Below are 16,977 nucleotides of genomic sequence, written 5' to 3'. Positions count from 1 at the left end.
TATAGTTTTTTTAGTGTCTTTTCTTTTACTTAAGCTGTGAGCTCATTCTTGAGAATCAAACCTCAACAGGTTTTATCTATCTACAGCACTGACCACCTTATTCTGCTAATGGAAATGCCAACTCATTTACTAGAGTATTTATATTTGATTTATTTCTAAGTCGTTTTTCTCTACTAAAAATAAGAGATTAGAAATAGGATCCTCTGCTACATCTTATAACAAGTCTGAACATTGAAGAATATTCTTAAGAAAGGAGCTCATTCTGTTAGAGAAAAGCCTGCAATAATTATTCCATCACAAAAGCAGGCTACAGGACTGTCCCACAGATTTCACTGGACTGCTGTCTGTGTTCTTATTCCATCTTTCTAGTGACTTATGCAAGTCTCTCCAAGGTACATATCAAGAATTTTGTCTCCTAAGCCTTAGTTCAGCAAGATAGTTAAGAGTAACTTCAAGCTCATGGTTAAGCCAAAAGGTTTGATTACTACCCACTTAAAAAAAAAAAATAAAAATTGCTTTTGCTGCTTTCATCTGAACATTTAATGAAGCTTGTGAATGGAAACACAAGAATACAAGTGTATAAAGATACTTCCTACAGGTGCATATGATATACCTATACTACTCCTTCCCTGAAATGCCACAGATAGTTTTTCATACAGTGGGAATAGAAAAGGAAAGACAAATTCCTTCTTGAAACACTTAATGAACTGTGCTGATACTTAAAGGAAAACACAAACACTATCACTTGCCATTTCTCACTGCTTGCCCTTCCCCTATATAAAAGCTAAACATCAACACCTGAAACCAATCTTTTAAATTTGTTTCCATCACAAGGGTTGCTAAACACATCCAAACAGTGGAACTGAAAAAGTTTAATTTCCATTTAACTCCTTTTTCCTTTTTTATCTCCTCTCCACTCAAATCTCACCCAAGATACTTTCACAACCTGACTCACTTTGCTCTTTCCCAGGCTAGCAATCTCCAGCAATGATAAAATGAAATGCTACAGATTTGAGCTTTATTCTAAGCTCCAAATTACTAAACTGGACATTTTGTTCAAAATTGTACCTTGTATCACTCATTTTTTTTTAAAATTATAGACCATCAGCTCAATTCATGATAGCATGATGGGCAACAACAAATTTCCCATACCTTGTGTGCCATATAGCAAGAATACCTATTTCATATATGGGTTAACTGAAAAAGAGAGATATTAGTGATTTGCCCCATTTCCTATCGTACACTCAGTACTAGAGCAAGAAGAGGAAGTTAAGTTTTGACTCTCAGTTACTTTCTCAAACAACTGTGTGATGGCCTCTTTCAGTCACTATGTGGGGTATAATGAGGCCTTTCCTTTTTCATTGTACCTGGCCCACATTCTTAAACTACTCACTGAAGTGTCCTGAAACCCACCGAGCTGCCTTTTCAATCAACAAAGCGGAATCATTCTTTTTATGCTTCCTAAAAAAAACAGCAATAAAATTATGTATGCACTGAAGGATCCAGACTATTTCTTTCAACTAATGAAAAATCATAGAATCACAGAATCCTTTAGGCTGGAAAAGAACTCTAAGATCATCGAGTCAAACCACTAACCCAGCACCTGGTTCTTTTCACAGAACTTCGATGACAAATACAGGGAGGATTGGCTTGCAACTTTAAATGAGAAGTGGCAATGCATAACCGAACTCCCGTCAGCACATGAGCAAACTCTGTGATGTGGGTGCTCTTAGAAACACACCAAGTGCATTTACAATTATCTTAACAAAACACATGCAGGAGTAAATTTTCCCTGGTTGGATGAGACCAGCAGCGCATCCATCCCAGTATCCCCAGTCACCGACCAACACCAGCTGCTCTGGGGGAGAAGTAATGGAATTGGTAATTTTGAAATAGCATTACCTGGAGAAAGCTCTACCCTCAGTACCTGGTGATCTGATTTCAGCAGCTGATGTTAAATTTACCCCAAGGTGTATGACTTCCCTTTCAAGGAATTTGACTCAAACAGAAGCATAGATGTTTTCCTTAACTCTTACAAATAAATATCTAAACCTTTCCTGAATGCAACTCAGTACTTTCACTCACAGCTTTCCCATGAAAACAACTCCCAAAGGTTAATCATGTGTTGCAGAAAAGGCTGGTTTTCTCTATTAGCTGAAAACCTGTGGCTTTTTCATTTGATCTTATTCTTCTTGCCATGTATACAAAGTAAACACAACTACAATTGTCCAATTAAGTGCTTCTTCCTGTTCCTATTGAAGTCAATGGCAACACTTTCGAACATAAGATTTGTTTTCTTACTCATTAACTGTAAAATCCAGAAACTGGCAAGGAACTTTCCAGCAAGGGGGAATTTTGCAAAGTCTATCAATATACAGTAATTATGACAGCAAACTAACATTAAGATAAAATAACAGAAAATAAATTCCAGACTTTCAGATGCATTTGAAAAAGTTATATGGTTTATAGTCTTTTGGAAGCCAAAAGGAAAAAAAAAGGCAAAAAAAAAAAGAAAAAAAAGCCATCAGATTGTTAATGAGACTGAAAGCCAGAGTAAAATAAAAATCCCTCAAATCTGTCATCAGCATTTGTGTTTGCCAAGGCCTGGATGTTATCCTGCTGGGGAAGAGAAGATTTATAGCATCACATACCTTCATCCATCCTATTATTATATATGGAATGGAAAATAAAACAGGCTGGTACTGCCCTTAGAAATAATCAGTATTTTGCTGCCACTGAGTAACTAATGTTGTTATTATTATTACTAAATCAGCAGGAGAGCAGCCACGAGGTGCTCATAAATAAATTACTTTTAAAAAACCAACAAACCAAACAGGGCTGGGCTCCACCCTCCCAAGGGTGTGAAGGAAAATAAAACAGGGATGGAGGTGGGCAGGGCAAGGCCAGACCTGGCACACACAATTCCTGAGGGCCAGGTGACAGTGCCCAGCACCCAGTGCCTGGCGCCAGCAGCAGGGATGGAAGGGGGCAGTCAGGAAGCTGGGGACTGCTGGTCCACTTTGAAGCAGAAAGGAAAAGCAGGCAAATAACCAGAATGTCTCACCATAGCCCTGATCACCAAAAGGGATGGAAATAAATCGGGCAAGAATAAAAAATCTTCTTTGCTAACAGGATAGTCATTATTCAATCAGATAATTCACACTGTTTTTTAGCTCCATGACTGTCCAGGCTGCTGACCTAGTTTGAGGCTACCCAGAGCTCAGGTCAGATGCCAGTGGCCACTGCCTTACCAGAGCCCTGGGGCAGGACCGTGGTGATAAAAGGCTTTGGGCTGGTTTGGTGAGGGGGCTAAAGAGCAAGATGGGAGACAAGGACACAGCACGACTGCTGGCATCTGGCTCCAGCAAGCAGAGAGCCACCACTTCAGTCACCCTTGCCCCAAGCCCCAGCCCAGCAGCCCTTGGTGGCGATGGCAGAGCACCAGTCTGGCTTTCTGTGCGCCAGGCACAAACCACCACACGAGACCAAAACCACAGAAGAGGTTTCAGAGCGACACCTGAGCGCCACTCCTGTTTCTGCATCCACCTCCTTCCACCATTCCAGGTCCAAACCTGCTAGAGATGACCCTCCCTCTCATCGAGGACACCTGTGTTGAGCACGAGGGCTTGATGTTTGCCGGCGATGCAGTGCAAAGTTCCCATGCTGCCTTAGGAAGCCCAGGCCCTGGGATCCAGCCGCTGGGAAAATGCTTCTGCTCCACATGCAATTTCACACATCATTGCATAGGTCTTGTGATTCTCCTGCTTGAGCCGAGCTTTGCCAATGGAGGAACACTTGTGCCTCAGCAGAAAAATTCAACTGGATTTTCTTCATGGATTACCAACTCTGAATTTCAAGCTACATACTCAAAAAAATTAAGCTCCTTACTGTCCAGCAGAGCTAACACAGCAGCTCGGGAGATGCCTGTGTTAGTGCAGGCACAGAACAAACTTATTTCTCAATATTGAAAGTAAAGTAAAACTTTTTAATAGGATTGCTGTTTGAACTTTACAGTTCTTTGCAAGATCAAGGCAAATGACATCATCTCCACAAGTGAGACCCCTGGTTCTGAAATTTTAAAGGTCACAGTCAATACATTTTTTTTATTTTTTTAGAAAAAGCCCAGACTTCTGAGAAAATACGCAGCTCACTGTTTTTGCAAGTTACAGAGAAAGCTATCATAAATGAAAGGGACTAGAGAACCACAATTATTTTCTCTTTTTGCCCTAGCTCTTCTCCTTGCACAGATACTCCACAGAACGAATTTCTTTCTCTTCAGCAACAGCAAAAAGAAAAATATTTTGATAATATTTCAAGAATTCGATAATAAACCCACAAAGCCACAAAAACTGGCAAAGGACCTAGAAGGTGCAACACTTGAAACTGCCAATTCACTTATTTAACTGAGTGGATTTCAGATAGTTTCCTTTTACCAGTCAAACAGTGACTTGGGGTTAGCCCCACTGGGGATTGAGTCGTCACAAGGCCGTGTGTCACCACTAAAGAAAGTCGAAGCGCCTCTGCTCCATGCTCTCCTTGGAAAAGCATGTGGCACCCCTCTCCAATCAAGGTGAGGTCCTGTGCTGAAAGAGCAAGAGGCTTTTGCTTGGGACTTGCACAAGAAGCAGCGTGTTGTGCAGGCCCTGTGCCGTGCTGATCCATGATCTCTAGATCTATCCTGGAGGCAGATCTGCCATTCCTCACCTTCATGACACAGCCATGGACCACTGCAGCAGGGCACAGAGATCCTCCCAGCTTCCTTTCCAAGGTGTGCCACCAAGCAAAGAAAATTAATTATTTACTAGGCACAAAATAAAAGAGGAAGCTCAGCGATTAGGACAGTCAGCTCAGAAGAAGAGAAACCCGGGGTCTTGTTGCTCATGTAAGAAACATTTATTGATTTGGCTGTGGGCAGCCACCTAAGAAAACACATCAGACTGCAGGAATTAGACAACCTAGCTCTTCCTCCTCCACCAAATGAAATCTCACCCCTGTAGAATTAGAAGGAGTCCTGTTGCCAGAGGGGAAGACACCTCAGCATAATCAGCAGCCATCTGGAAGGTGAAACTTCCAGAGATGCTGGAAATGTGATGCTTCACTGCCAGGCTGGAGAAAGTTTCACTGCCAAAGCTCAGAAGAGACCTAAACTAAGGAGCCACCAGGAAAAGTGGGGACTTCTCCTCAGATGCTTTTGCAGGTGAGGATGGCACCTAAGTGACAGCAGCTGGGCTAATGGGTGCCGGCTAGTTCGGGACATGTATGTTCTTGGGAATGGTGTCCCGCACAGCCACGAATTTTCTTCCTTCTCTCACGGAAGAATCTCCTGACCAGCTTGGAACAGTGAGAAGCCAGGGACTTCTGCCACCACTTTGGCTAGGCTTGCATTCGGAGGATGCACGTGCTTATGTTCCACCTAAGGTCCTCTTCAGACATCTAAATCCTGTATGTGACTGTAACTCTCGAGCAGAATATAAAAAACCACAATAAAGGAACAGAATCAAATGAAAACACATGGCCATTGCATTCCTGGTTCGAATGTAAATAGAGTAATTTAAAATTAAGTGTTCTTGGCTGAATTTTTTCTCTGGTTCTCTCACCTGGGCTTCTTTTCATACTTAACATCAAATATGTACATGCCTGCGTAAATATGACAGTGCCTGTGTCTCCTTCTGTAGTGCTCACACTCTTGTTTTTCTTGAACAGCTTGGAGAGAAAGCCATATGCTGGACTAGAGGTGCCCAGAGCTAAACAGGCTCCCACGTCTGTTAGGTTGTGTGACCAAAGAGGGAGCCCATCACTGCAAGACAAACACAGTTGTTTCAACCACACCAACTGCATCCCTTCAGTGTTCCCCACGTCAATGTCAAAAAAAGTTGCCAAGTGCGGCGGGCCACTGCCAAGCCAGTCCTTCTGCAGCTCTGGAAATTAAGATGAAGGCATTAAGTTTTTAATCAGAAAGCATATATTATACCAAGTAGCACAAAATTGCAGAGATGAGCTAGTTCTCTTCTTTCTTCTTTTTTAATACAATTAAGATGTTATCAGGCCAAAGTACAATATTGCGGTATCCTGGCCAAAGTGAAAATCTTTGAAAGGGGCATTTATTTGCCACCAGAACCACAGGCTAATAATGCAGATTACGTGCAGTCCCCATCTGTTGCTTTTTCTAAGTTTTGAACAAACCCATGAGGCTGTGTATTGTAAGAGCATTAACAAGCCCAGACACCATTATCAGCGATGTCTAGTGCCTAAAATTTATACTCCACCACCTAATATCCCCCTCCCACCCTGCCCTTCGATATGCTTTCCTTCTTAGTTTCCCTTGCAATTAAAATAATTCACACCCTGAAAACACATTGCCAACTTATAGAATGGATTCAGACCAAACAGAAAAATAAGAAAAACATGTCAACCAAATTTCAGACCTGAGTGTAAGACACAGGCCCATTTATGAGACACAAGGCCCATGTTGCTCAAATGACCCACTGTGTAAAACATGCTCTCATTACTATGATGCTCTCTCCTCCGGTACTATGTAGCCTCTAATAAACTTACCACTCCACAAAATACTAAGGAGCCAAAATATAAAGGAGGAGAAGGCTGCAGCAGCCAGGGATCCTGCCTGTTGTAGTGCCCTGCATGACAGGGAGATCTTGCAAGAGGCTGTGCTGAAGTCCTACCAAGCATGACCACATACAAAGCTGGAAGAGCTATTGGAAGAGCTATTTATGAGTAAGGCTCATATGGTGCAAGAGGCAAGTTGAAGACCAAGCACATATATTGAAGCATCCTTTTACACTGACAGATCCTGAAATGTAGAAAAAGGAAAAAAAAAAAAAGAAAAATCCACTGCCCCATGCCCTCCTCGATTTCTTCTGCCTGAAGAGAGGATCCCAGAAGCTGTGTTTTTAATTTCATGTTAGTCTTTTGTTTTTTGTAACCAGCTATAAGGTTTTTGCCTGTGTTTAATAATGCTAGGGTTCAAAGGTACCAGCCATGTACCAGAGAGACAGGCAAAAGCCACCTTCATGTAGTATTTCGCACATCTTCCATGTGTACATTACAAGTAACAAGTGACAGTAAGCGGTATCACATGCATCCAAATTCTGGAGCTTTTGTTGGTAGGAAACCTCAATAAACAATTAAATTGCTATCAATGAGAAGTATCCTTTCCTTTTAAAGGCAGTCATTGTTTACAGTCTGAGTTTCTTGTACTTCTAACTGTCAGCAACAGCTCCAGCACTCACCTCCTCTGGCCAATCACGCCTGGTAACACCTGTCTTTTCACATTCTCGGTTTTATTCATTATTTATGTTTCTCTTTACACAATACACCCACAGGACAATACATCTCCAGCATGCTTACGATTTGATCCAAAGCTTACTGGAGTCAACAGAATGACTTCACTGGCTCTGGAGCGAACCGAGGGCCCCAGCTCCGCAGACGGGTTTCCAGCCTGAGGAGGGACTTACGCACAAGTTAGGCATCCCAGCCCAGAAGTGCAATCCCAAAATCCCTAACCCTTTAGCTGCTCATCTCTGAACAAGCCAAGGTCTCCAAAAGCCTGAACCATTCAGATTTATTTTTTCCTCCAGTTATCTTTTTTGTGAAAAAAGACCCCCAGAACACTAACAAACCCACTGTAGTGAACCATGAACTACGAGGTCAGGGGATAGACCTCCCTCTCCCAAGTGTGGTCCCAACAACCAAGTGCTGGAGTCATGCTGTGTGTATGTGTGTATATACATAAGTGTGTGTTTGTATATATGTGCATATTTGTATATAATACACAGACACACACACACATTTTTTGCTCCCCCTTCTGGCCCCATGAATCTTGGTGTTTTTTTTTTTCTTCTTAATGGAAGTGGAGGAGAGCAGGAGAACAATCCTTCCTCCAGCGTAGCCAGGGATCAGCAGCACTCCTCTGGGAGGCGTGCAGTGTGGATTCCTGCTGAGAAAAGGGCCCCAAAGCCTTGCTCCCTCTGTTATAGCAGCAGGAGATGTCCTCTGCATCCCTGGACACGAATCCCCTTTAGTCAGGCAGGTTCAGCAGCAGGGAAGGCAACACCTTCTTTTTTTAACAGAGATGGTCAATACAGGCAGCACATTATTTAGCCTAACACTGATTTACCAAGAGACCCAGGGCTAACAAACACCAGGCTTGAAAAACATGTTAAGTGGGAAACATACATGCAATTTACTTTTTCCTACCTCTTAAGCACCTCTTAAAGATGTGCTGTGTAATCAAGTCAGCTTTCTGTATTTCACAGGAGACCAAACCTGAAATTGCCAGTGTCCTACCTAGCTGACCTCCATTTCTAGGTGAGTTATGCCAGCTTTCAACCCAGGTTTCTTCTTCAGTATAACTTTTGCCATTTCTCCCTCCAAAACAGTAATATCATAAGCTCTACACATACAACAGGTTTGGTTTGTGGGAGAGTGGCTGGGACCACATTTTGTTCCAGTACATCATACTAATAAAGGAAAAAAGGAAACAGTTATCCTTCTAATTCAATGCAGTTACTTCTGGAAAGAGGGGGAGAGAGAAAAAGGAAAAGCTTTTGACTGACTACAAGTGAAAAAGCTATCCATTTTCCACAAATGGAAATCTTGCCTTTCTAGTTGATGCTGAAGCCTGCCCCAGACAGAGGTGATCTCTACCCCAGAAACACAGCTGCCCATCACTCATTTTCTAGAACAATCCCACAGACACAGCTCCCAGCACCTTTGTTTCATCTCAAGATGAAGATTTTTCACTCTAGACATATCTTATCCCATAAAACCCCACTCCAGTGACGACCACAGCGGCAGACACTGTCACTGATGGCTACCTGCTTGCCAGGATCTCATGTTTGTTGCACACTGGTCTGGTGCATCACCTCTCACGGCTGGGGATACTGCATGCACACACAGGTGGTCCCTGCTGTCCCAACACTGCCTGGGACCTCCCACCATGTGCCTCTTCTGCCTGGCAGCTGGATAGGCATCTCTGCTGCCCCCTCCCACCCCACTGCATGACCTGCCTTGGCTAGGAACCTGCCTCGGTTCTGCCAACAGGCGTGGGCGGACAGGAGAAGTGGAGACCACAGGAAAGTGGAGACCGCTGATAAAGACACAGCCTTGCTCATCCTTGTTGCTCACAAGCTGTAGCTGTTCCCCCAACCTCAAACCACTCCACCCTACCCTGCATCCAGGTGAAACTTGACAACTGGCAGAAGGCCAGCACTGCTTTGGCACATCCCAGTGCAGACACCCCCTGGACAAACTTTTTGCTCCCACAAGTGCCATCCCCCGGGCACTGCCCAAACCGGGGTCCAGCCAGCCACGGGCCAGAGCCAGGAGAGGAACCGAGCAGTCAGGGGACTCACCCAGCCTCCGTTGTCCTGGATCCAGTTGTGCAGGTGCCGGTTCAGGTACTCAGTCATCCAGGTGGCAATGTTGTCCACGAGGGGAAACATCTCTCGGTTGACGCTCTCCACACACATCACACCGCCAAACTCGAAGAAGGCCACAATTCTGCCCCAGTTAACCCCATCTCGGAAGAGCTCCTCCACCACCGCCACGAAGCGGCTCCTGGCCGTGAAGGGCGTCAGGTGCAGCTGGCCAGACATTTGGGAAAAGTCCCTCTGGTAGCGTCGGGAGAACTCATCCCCCGCCTGGCGCAGGACGAGGTGGACGACCTGGGGTGCAGGGCGCAGCCCCTCTGCCGGGGGCGTGTGGCTAGCAGTAGCCGAGCCGGGGGGCTCGGGGTGCGGAGACACCAGCCCAGTGTGATCAGAAGTCCCAGCAGCAGCAATCGCAGCAGCAGCAGAAGCGGAGTGATCTGGAGGCAGGGATACCCTGTCCTCACCGGCAGCCCAGTCATATCCCCTCTGAGAGAGTTTATAGTGGATGTACTTCAGCACTATCTCCCGGTTATCGTAGCCTCTTCTCCCCGGATGAGCCATAATTCCCACGAGGAAGCAGCAAGAGGAAGGGAGAGAGGAAGAAGAGGAGCAGGATGAACCCAAAAAAGTAAAGCAGCCAATAATAATAAAATTAATAACACCAAAAATTATAATCCAGTTATTGTATTGGACACAGTTTCATTCATGCTGGTGTGGGGGAGTTCTCGGGGTCTCGGAGGTACTTTTGTCTTCTCAGTGTTTCCTCCTTGGTTTGAGATGCACGGCATAAATAGGGATTACAATGCTGTAAATACTTTACTTCCAGGTGCACATTTATTACTTATTATATATTTACGTTAGGACCATTTCCTCCTCGGTGTTGAAATACATCTTAAAAAATATTATACCGATTCAAAATCAGGTGCATTTTCCCCTAGGTGCTGGACTACCATGGACACGAAGGAGCAGATGAACACACACTGTAAAAACTGCAATTCAACACAATTTGCTAAAGCAGCCTTGGATGGACGTTAATCCAATGCACTTTAAGACAGAAACCTCAACATTAGGATTTGGGGTTTTTTTTGTTACACAAACTAAGTTTCCTCTGTAAAGTACTTACTTGGACTATAGATATGTTCCTCTGTCAAGTTTCCTTTAAAAGAAAAATAGCAACAATAAAATCCAAACATCACAAGTCTTCAGAAGCGTTAAGTTCTGGTTGCTTTTGATGCTTCAAGTCAACAAGGGGATAGGAACGGGGCAAAAAAAAAATTTCTACGATTTCAAATGTTTTTTCCCAGACTCCTGTTTAACAGACATCTCCAAAGATGTGTCAAAGCTCAGAAAATCCCGCCTCGCAGACCGGGAAGGCGAACAACCCCAAAGAGACGGAAAATCCTGGAGACCAGATGAACCACATTTGAATCCAAGCTCTCGCAGAAGTGCTCTGTTTTCCCCTCCAGTGCAACGTACAGACATATGCATTTACGTAGTTTCATTCAGACACCGATCGCAGGAACGCGGTGCTTCCACACACACGCACGCACACACCCAAAAATTTAAAAATAAAAAAAAAAATTGCATGTATTTAGGAAATTAATTCTTTTTCACAAGAAAGCGCGGAAAAAAATTAATTAAAAAACGAAAATAAAAATAAAGAAGGAAAATTGCTTTTGACTGCTGCCATTTCCCGAGCAGCTTTGTATCGGCGGAGGAAGAGCCCCTGGCGCTGCCGAACAGGGGCGCGGACGGGGCGTGTGTGCGGTGTGACTGGTGCCGATGGGGACCGCGGCCGCGGCGCCGCTGCTCGCCCGCCCGCCCGCCCGCGCAGCCCCGCGCACCCGCCGGCTGCGGGCGGCTCCTCCGGGCGCTCCGCGCTGCTGCTGCTGCCGGCGGCGGCGGCGGCAGCGGCGGCTCCGGACGGCGGCGGCGGCTCCGAGCGGCGGCGGGCGCGGGCGGGGAGCTCTCCCGGCGGCGGCGGTGGCGGCGGCGGGGGGAGCGCAGCGGAGCGGCGGGGGCGGGGAGAGGCGGGGAGGAGCGGAGCCCGAGGGGGAGGCTCCGGCTCCGCTCGGCGTAGCCGGGCGCGGTGGTTTCCTAGAGCTCCGCCTCACGCTTCATTCAAGAAAAGGGGGAAATGGGGAGGGTGCTTAAAAAAAAAAAAAAAAAGAAAAGAAAAAAAAAAAAATAGGCGGCGGCGGGGGGAGGCGAGCAGCCCCCCGCAGTCCGGGCCCGCCTTCCATCGCGGCGCGGGCCTGGGGCCGGCGGCGGGGCGGCGGGGGCGGCGCGGAGCGCGGCGGAGCCGCGGGAGCGGAGGAGCGGCGGGCTCCGGGGCCGCGGGCGGTGCTGCCGGCCCGCGCCGCCCCACCGCCCGTGCGGAGGAAGCGGCGGCGGAGCCGGGGGCTGCCGGTCCCGCTCCGCGCCTCTGCCGCCCCGCGCGGATTCATTTAATTTTTTTTTTTTAATTTTATTTTTAGTAAATGAAACGGGGAGGGAGAAAAAAAAAAAAAAAAGAAAATAAAGAAGTCGGAATACACCTTTTTAAAAAGCAAAGTGGCCCGCTGCAGGCGTGCAGGGCTCCGTGCATTTTGCCTCGAGGGTGTGCGCTGGCCGCAGCCGCTGCGCGGCCGCGGATCCCGTGCGCTGCCGATCTCGCCGGCCTGGCTGTGCGGATGCCCCTCTCCCGGAGGCGGCCCCGGCCATGCGGGACATGCGGGTCCCGCACACCTGCTCCGCGCAGGCCGCCCCCGGGTCGGTGTTCTGGCGATGGGACAGGCAGGGGGGTAGGTTTTAGGACTTTGTATAGAAACGAAGCTCAGGCTTGTTCCTGCGGCCAGCCTGAAGAACTTTTTTACATTGAAGAGAGGCATTGAGGAGTTGCTTGAAGATGAGGTCAATCTGGAGTTGACCAAAGGAGCAGAGTTAACCTTTAAAGTTGGTTAAATCCACAGAGCTGGGAAATAGCGATGGCTGCCCCCTTGCCATCCGAGCAGGGACACTGGGGACCAGGGATGTGTGATGCTGGGACTGCCCCAGCTGAAATGGGGCATCATACCGGGGAAATGACAAGCCGAACGTGAGCAGGTGCTGTATTGAGTAGCACCTTTCTCTGCTCAATACAGGAGGGGAAAAGAGATGTTTGATAAATTCTTCCAGTTTTTGTCGATATAAGGGTGATTGGGATGATAATCTCATCTATAAACTACCCCGAAAATAAAGGAATAAAATGCATAAACAAAGCTGTGACCATGAGTTCTCTTGGACAGGGGCCACTGGGAATGAATGCATCCTGCCCTCCAAGTCTGTTCTTAGAGATGGTTCCTTCAGGCACGGACTGGTCACGCACAGTCACAGGGTGGCTGCTCCTCTGAGGAAATGGCACTGGTGTGGGAAGGGTGAGCAGCTTTCTCTCCAACAGAAGACGGAGAAGTCTCCGCGTCCAAACGAGGATTCCCCTAAAAGGAGCTCACCTGTGCCCTCGGTGATCCAGGGTTTTGTTTCGAGGCCACACCAAGGAATTGGTTTCTGTCACGTACGAAACAGCGCTTTTCCAGGTGCCTGAGGACGCGTTCAGGCTGTTTAACCTTCTGGCGTCTGTTTTTTAGGGGGGCACGGGGAGGCACTCGCACCATACCTAGTGCCAGCATCCTCCCCTCTCTCCCTCCCTTCCTGCCTCCTCCTCCTCTCCCTCCCCGCTCCTCTCCGGCGGGCGGCTGTTGCCACCCAGCGGCCGCCGCTCGCCCCGGGCTCGGGGCTCGCCGGGACTCGCTCAGTCCCTGCGGGAGCGAGGAGCTGGCCTCACACCCGCCCGGGAAACTGCGGGAGCGAGGCGGAGCCCTCGCATCCGTCCTGCGTGCGCTCCCGCCTGCCGATGTGCGAGACGGGTTTGACTGTGGATGGTTGAGTTCTCGGGGGTTAAGAGGGACAGAGATTGCAGGACAGCAAGGGAAATGAGTTCAGGTAAGACTGATGAAATCGTGGACTAAGGGCGGCTGTACCTCACCAGGGTGAGTGTGTAACTCACAGCATGCTTTAATGATGGACCACAAGCTCATCTCCATCCATATGAAAGACTCCCAAGGTGAGGGATGAGCTGAGGGATGGCTTCTGATGGCAGAAATGCAGACAAGGTATCTGTCAACCAAGTAACATCATCACCTTTATATTCTTTCACCGACAGAGAACAAAGAACAAGAGGTGTCTCAAAACTGAAAGCAACCTGACATTTCCATGTACCCATTTCCATGGTTTAAATGGAACAAGTGATACAGGAAATCAGAACGGCCATAACCAACGTGGATGCTCATTCAGTCACTGTGTTGGTGATTGAATCTAATGCAATTGGTTCTGCAACTGAAAATGCATCAGAGATGCTGAGTAACACAGAAACCCTGTCTAGGTAAGCTGCACATGACGTTCTGGCAAGATCAGTTTTAAAGCCCAAAGAATCAACCAGTGTGGGACAGATGCAGAAGATGCATATAAAATCAATGGGTTTTTGTAAGGAGGAACTGAAAATATCACTAATTCTGCTTACAGTATTTAAAGGTATTTTGCATGTAAAAATGCAAGTGAGGCTAGGTAAATGAACAGTGTACTGAGGACATAGTAAAATAAGAGTTTCATAATTTATAACTGATTCCTCATGGAAACAGGTACAGCAGAATTTTATGAGATACCCTGTTTGAAAGGGTATGATTATGCTTTTCCCTCAGCAGCTCTACATTCAGCACTTTGTTATGGGAGTGATAGCTCCCAGCTTTTTAAAAATGTTTAATAGGAAAATAGTGGTCATGGTTCACCAGAAAGTTTGCTAACACCAAACACAGCTGAGACTGTACCAAAAAATATAAAAAACACAAGGGAAAATCCTGGGAAGTGTTTGCTTTAAGCAAGGGTATTAGTGTTGAGTCACAGGAAACAAAAACTGTGCCTTGAAGAATGACAAATTGGGACTCTGTAAAAACGCAAAACAAAAAGCACATTTGAAGCCTTGTTCTTAACATTAACCGTCAAAAGCATTGCATCTGACCTATACGGCTCTAATTGAAGGGAGCGGCATCTTAAAAACAATTATGGTACCTGAATGGGTGACAAACATCTATTACAGTGTCACGAGTTTGCATCACAGCACTGCTTTTCACCTCGCTTGTTTGTCTGAGCTCAGCAGGATAAAACAACAGTTAAGAACACATCCAAAAGAAAGGCAATATGGTTTTGGAGGCAGATGGAAGAAATGGCAAGAGAAACTCAAGATTTATTAAGGAACATGCAATCAGTGCACAAAGTCAGCTAAGAAATCATGGGGCTTTTAGGTAGCAGCATATATACTACTCAAGATTTGATCCTGCAAGTCCTTCCACACATATTTACCTTTATGTGAGTCAGCCCACCAACATTAATCAAACTTATAAGAATTAGCTGTACAAAGAATTGGAACTTGATTAGGAATACAAGAAGCAGCTCACCTGCAGAAAGCTTTTTTGACACTTAAAGAGAGGTGAAAGTGTTGCCATTCAGGCATCAGTCAGGTCTGGTAGCATGAGAGACAGATTATTTTCTTGAGATAGCTTTCTTATTCATGCTTGGTCAACTGACCAGACAGGATCCTGGAAAGGCTGCTTTTTCTTCAGTGGCTTCTCAGATGCCCACTGTACAGCAGATGTATTATTAACAAATTATGTAGAAAAGTTTGTAATGTCTGGCAACTATAAACTTAACAACAACCTGAAAGCAGACACCTTTTCCCTGTACCTTTGTGTTGGACATCAACAGGCTTTCAGCAGCAATCCTGGTTCCTGGTGACTGCCCACCCTTTTATTTCCTTGGCTCATGCGCAGGGAAGTTAGAGAGAAGCAAATGATTGTTTAAAGCCCTGCCTGAGCAGGCACGAAACAAGCAGGACGTGTGTTTGCACTCACAGTGAGCAAGGACATTGCCACATTTTTTCTGAAAATCTTCAGGGGTTTTCTATCCTGGAAAAAAAAAAATCAAAACCACCATCACCACCTACCAAAAACCCCAAAAGCAGTAAACTAAATTTGAGCGACCTGAAGGAAGCATTTAGAGCAATATAGGTAAATACACCTATGACACTGGAGGTCTATTGCCTTATGGTGTTGGAGCACTGCCTAAATACTGGCTTCACTGAAAGAATCCACTAAGACTGTGCCCACAGGTGGGGAATTTGCACATATGCAAATCAGCATGCCACTCCTCACAAAGCCAATGGCTCTGTAAATACTTTTTGGTGCCCTGTCCAGAGAGGTATTTGTCTGTGCCACCCACTATGACCATGCTTCCCTCAGTTCCAGGCATTCAGTGCTGCTCCCTCCCATGCCAGCATTCATTTACTCGGCATGCTCTTGTGTCTGCAAGAGCTTTCTAACCCTGAGTAAAACTAACCACCAACCACATGACCTTTCATGTTTGTTTCTGTCCGTGAGACCACAATATCTACAGATCTATGTGGTATCTCTGCCAAGCTGGATGAAATGTCTTGAAAGCAATGTTCTTGTACAGACTTGCATGGATGCACATAATTCTCAGCTATCAGGTGGCACCATTTATTGCTCAGACTCTCATCTGGTTTGCTCAACATGAGGCCCAGCATTGCTGCCTAGGAAGCAGCTGTCTGTCATATAGAATGCTTCCAAAATCAGTTTTCTGCACGAAAAAAATATAGGAAAAAGGACTACCCATGAAGCCTGGATGCATATTTTCCTTATTCTTAACCAGGATGGCGGTAGGCTAATCTGAACAAACATCCTCGCTTCTTCAGAGTGCATTCCTGAAATGGGAGATTGCCTTTCATCGTGCTGGTGTTGCAAATGCTACAGGTGTGGAGTGGATCCTTTTTGGCTGGAAGCGCTTACAGAGCAGATAATGCTACTGTAAAACACTTAAAGCACGCCCAACCTGCAATTATGGTTTATTTCATGGGGTTTAATTGCGCTCATCAGGAAAGGCAGCTGGATGAGATACTCGGATAATATCCTTAGGGTCCAACATAGCAAACAGCTCCTGGCCTTCAGATGCCTTTTAATGTACTCATCCCTCAGCCATCTTCACTTCTTGTCAGGGTCCATAGGCCCCATGGTTTGGATTGGAAGGAGGCAAAAAGCTGCATCCAGCCCTGGATATCTCTTTCTTTGACATCTCTACTTCTCTATGTGGCAATAGGGTCTTGCCTTCACAAGAGCTGAGCTGTCTCGCCACCTTTCGCAAGACTCCAACCTGTGCTTGTGACTGAGGCAATGCCGCCCATGCCCTGTCTTTCTGCTCTGTGGAAAAGGATTGGACACCAATTTCCCAGATGAAACTGCAGAGGATCAGAGCAGGCAGCTTCTGTGCAAAGGAAATCCAGTCTTCTAGACAAACAGGAACATCCATGTCTGATTCATGAACTTTTATTACACCTGTTAAAATTCCTTAAAGTAAAAAAGGGGGAATGTGCTTTTTTGAGTAAATGCTTTGAAATAAAGACCAACATACTTAATTTTAACAACTTTCTTTGAAGCACCTGTTAAGCACCTGAAAAAGAGCATTTGCCTCAGCTGGAAGTAACCTATATTGTTAAAAATTTCAT

At 46.1% G+C, this 16,977-nt stretch overlaps 1 protein-coding gene across 2 annotated transcripts in view; it reads right to left on the bottom strand.

Annotated features, from left to right (window-relative positions):
* The window catches only part of BCL2 (BCL2 apoptosis regulator), a 96,131-nt gene extending 84,941 nt beyond the window's left edge, over positions 1–11,190 (bottom strand). For both annotated transcript variants that reach the window (XM_021530556.3, XM_077786072.1), the window contains exon 1: positions 9,372–11,190. In XM_021530556.3, the coding sequence (XP_021386231.1) occupies positions 9,372–9,950 (579 nt within the window). In that variant the 5' untranslated portion in view covers positions 9,951–11,190. The remainder of the gene's footprint in view (positions 1–9,371) is intronic.
* Between the last annotated feature and the right edge of the window lie 5,787 nt (positions 11,191–16,977).

Source organism: Lonchura striata, chromosome 1 (genome assembly GCF_046129695.1).
Source record: "Lonchura striata isolate bLonStr1 chromosome 1, bLonStr1.mat, whole genome shotgun sequence".
NCBI lineage: Eukaryota > Metazoa > Chordata > Aves > Passeriformes > Estrildidae > Lonchura > Lonchura striata.
Note: the sequence above shows the minus strand (reverse complement) of the source record. Positions and strands in the feature narration are given on the sequence as shown.